The following is a 3,420-nucleotide window of genomic DNA, read 5'->3' as shown; positions in this document are numbered from 1 at the left end:
TCCGATCTGCTCCAATCGGGCGGCTGCGTGTGCCCGTTGTCGGACCTAGTTTAGGGGTGGCGACGGTGAGATGCTCTGACTCCCAAACGCAATCTCTCCAATCCCCAGGCTACACGGCGGGGCGGCGCTGCCGCTGCAGATTCCAGATCTACCTCTACACAGGTTCCGACGCGTGCATCAGATTCCCATGACACGGAATCAGATGGAGAAAGGAACAGGGACGCACTCAGGACAAAGACATCAATCATCACTCGTTCCATTCTTTAACTGGAGTATAGTAGTACGTTGATCTTACATTAACAAGAAAAGAAGATTACAAAATCGGCAGCACCACATGCGCCAGATTCACTATACTGTACACATACAAATTCTTCCATTGCAGGGAGGAAGTGCTCTACAATCAATCACTACTAGGGCTCATATTATTGGTGTGGTGCCACCCGGTTCCTCCCCTGCATGCATGCAACCCTAGGGCTCATATTACACATTTAACCCTGGGAGCAGCTATGGCTTATTTTATCCTTTTACCCATATATATTAATATAATACACAATTAAGCATATTAAATAATTTAATTAATGAAATCTTGATAGAGAACTCGATCAGCACTGCACCTGTAGCTAGTTGATTAGTGGGGAACTTTTTTTGATTTTATTGGAGTGCTCTTCTTAGAACAGATTTTCCTGATCAACGTCTCTTGACGGGCGTGCCGGCCGCGACGGCGCCCTCTGCCTGCGCCCGCGCCTTGTGCGCCTTGGAGCCGCTCCAGTTCCGGCCCTTGCGCTTGGAGTGCGCGCCGCCGCCGGGCGTGGACCGCGGGATGAACACGCCGGTGCCCTTGCTGCCGCACTGCTGTTGTTGCTGATGCTGCTGTGGTTGCTGCCACGTTCTGCCAGCAGCGTCGCCGGCGCTGCCGTAGCTGGCGGCGTGGTGGAACAGCGTGTAGGCCGGTGGCGCCAACATCGATGGCACATGGGGCGACATAGAGAAACCCTGGCACCAAAAAATGGCGAGCTGTTGTTAGTGTCTGCCGCACATGATGCGATGGGGTGCGGTCGTGCATGCATTATGATTTGCTGCTTAAATTAAATTATGAAATGCCACAGTACCTGTTTGAGCAACTAGCTAGCTACCTACTAGGTGCTAACTCATGGCGACTTGCGTGCATGCAAATATTTCGGTTAACAAGATTGCAATCAGCATCATGATTTCAGAGAAAATAAAGGGAGATCGACAGAGGTGGGAACCACGCAGCACGGGTCGCATGATGTGATTCTTGTGTGCAAGCTTCCCAAACAACATGATTAGATTATTAGATCGGAGGCTAAGCAACATGGTCGTATGCGACATGATATAAGAGCTAGCGCTTCTGTTGGCAGTTAAAAAAACAAATGGTTCTTCAGCAATCATGCAGGGCGAGTGTGATGGCTATACTAGCACGGTTAATTAGCGCCGTATACGTTTGGGAGACGGTAACTAAACTGCCAGTTAATTAACCACCGTACCGTCTACGTCCGGCATGTTGGCGCAGAGGGCAAGAAGTAGAGGAGAGGGACATCGGCAGCAGCGACGCGGACAACGCTACAGCCACGTACTGGTGGCGTGGGAGGGCGTACCTTGCAAGCTTCTACTTGAGGAATGGCGAATGATCGAGAGGGACATGTGTTTCGGAAATTCAGTGAACAGATGCACTAGCGCACTCCATATATATGCATCAAGGGGTGGCCTGGACCCTGTCCTAGCTAAGCATCTGGGTTTAGAGCAGATTATTACTTGCTCTTTACTACTTGTTCCCAATTTTCTGCTCTCACAGTGAAAGCCACTGCTGGCCAATGCTAAAGCTCATCACAGTAGTAGTACGACTCTTTCAGAATTTTGGTGGAACCAATCCGAGAGATGTTCAGCCTAAACAGGGTTCTCTGTCCAGTGTGTCCACCATCGCTGATCGGCCCCACACGGTTAGCGGAATTTGGCAATGGCAACGCTACTTGCACTTGCTCGAATGGTCAATTTCACGCGAAAAGGTGCTAATGCACCGCCGGCTTTGCCGGTGACGTGCGCACGAAAGGTGCTAGATCGGCGCCCATGAAAACTCCTGGCTGTGCCCGATGCTTATCCTCGGAAAAAAAAAAATTCTGCGCGTACGCACATGCAACTTGGTCGAGCAAAGCGACAGGTAGCGCCACCCGATGGATCACATCACCCCTTAATTGATTAATTAATTAACAGGCCGGCTAAATGAATCCACAGCGCTGCAACGTATGGAGAGCCTGCGCACATGCATCGTGTCAATCACTAATCAGGATGCTAACTGATGAGATACGACTGTTGTTAACTAAACATACTCGACTAATTGATCAACTCTCGACATGGAGACCACGAAGAACTCGAACATGCAGAGCTGGGGCTCATGTGCAAGATAGGCTTTGTGTTGTTGAGCTGTGCTGCCAGTTTTAATCAGGGGAGAAGAAAGTTGAGTTTGGTTTGATTTGGTCGCGCGCAAGTGCAACCATGTGGTCGTGCTAGCCGCAACTACCAAGCTATACTGCTAGCACCAACTAACTACCGGTCGAGAAGGAGCTCTCAGCTGAGCTAGCTCCAGCAAGAACCCAACGGAAGCAGAGCTAATTAATTAGCCTGATCACAACATCCATGCATGTGGCGGCGCGCGCGCCGGAAGAAATGAGGAAGGGCTAGCTGGAGAGTTAAAGGGAAAAGGGAGGCTCACCGGCGGGAGGTGCATGGCGTCGGGGAACTGCACGGCGGCGGCGGCGGCGACGGCGAAGTCGGCGTCGTCGTCGTCGGTGATGAGGAGCGAGATGCGCTTGCTGAGCTCCGCGAAGAAGAGGTCGTCGTCCAGCTGCATCTCCACCTCCATCCTCCTGTGTAGCAGTTGCGTGCTCAGCTTTTCGCCGGAGGTTGGCGCCGGGCGGTGTCGAAAGAAGAGAGCAGAGCAGAGCTGGGAGAGAGAGGGCCGGGGTTTCGCGTCTGCTGAAGCCGAGCTCGGCCGCTTTAATAAGATTTTTCCGTTTAGCTGCTGCTGCTGCTGCTGCATGTTCTCTTTGTGGGGTGGGGCCGGTGGAGCAGCTGGCCAATCCCTACTCGCGAAACGAGGTGGGTCCCACGACCGCGCGCGCGCGCGCAATCTGGTATCTGCGGTGCCGCCGCGATGTGCGCCCCCACATCAACGTGGGCCCCGTATGTCAGTGCTGGGGCGAGGTTGGATTGCAGATAGATGGAGGTAGCTGCGAGTTGCGATAGGCTGCCTGCTCGCTCTACCTACACCTGTTTCTGGTCCGACAAGCGCGATTGATGGATGGATGGATGGTACTCCCACCACCACGGGATTCGAGCTGTAATCCCTTCGCTGTCGAGCGGTTCGAACGGGCTCACCGATTCATTCCACACTGCCTTTTTTAT

At 52.7% G+C, this 3,420-nt stretch overlaps 1 protein-coding gene across 1 annotated transcript; it reads right to left on the bottom strand.

The window, feature by feature from the left end:
- Positions 1–234: 234 nt before the first annotated feature.
- LOC124705340 lies at positions 235–2,927 on the bottom strand. Its single transcript, XM_047237075.1, has 2 exons — positions 2,729–2,927; positions 235–993 (listed from the first exon to the last, which is right to left on the bottom strand). The coding sequence occupies exons 1-2, from the start codon at positions 2,876–2,878 to the stop codon at positions 688–690; spliced, it is 456 nt and encodes a 151-aa protein (XP_047093031.1). The 5' UTR covers positions 2,879–2,927; the 3' UTR covers positions 235–687.
- Positions 2,928–3,420: the final 493 nt, after the last annotated feature.

Source organism: Lolium rigidum, chromosome 4 (genome assembly GCF_022539505.1).
Source record: "Lolium rigidum isolate FL_2022 chromosome 4, APGP_CSIRO_Lrig_0.1, whole genome shotgun sequence".
In the NCBI taxonomy this organism is placed as follows: domain Eukaryota; kingdom Viridiplantae; phylum Streptophyta; class Magnoliopsida; order Poales; family Poaceae; genus Lolium; species Lolium rigidum.
This window is presented reverse-complemented; position numbering and strand designations above follow the sequence as displayed.

Excerpts from the sequence above, each read along its gene's own strand:
- LOC124705340 (XM_047237075.1), bottom strand. The coding sequence starts at position 2,878 with ATGGAGGTGGAGATGCAGCTGGACGACGACCTCTTCTTCGCGGAGCTC. Across the intron at positions 994-2,728 it reads ACGCCATGCACCTCCCGCCG|GGTTTCTCTATGTCGCCCCA; the intron begins GTGAGCCTCCCT and ends TTTTGGTGCCAG.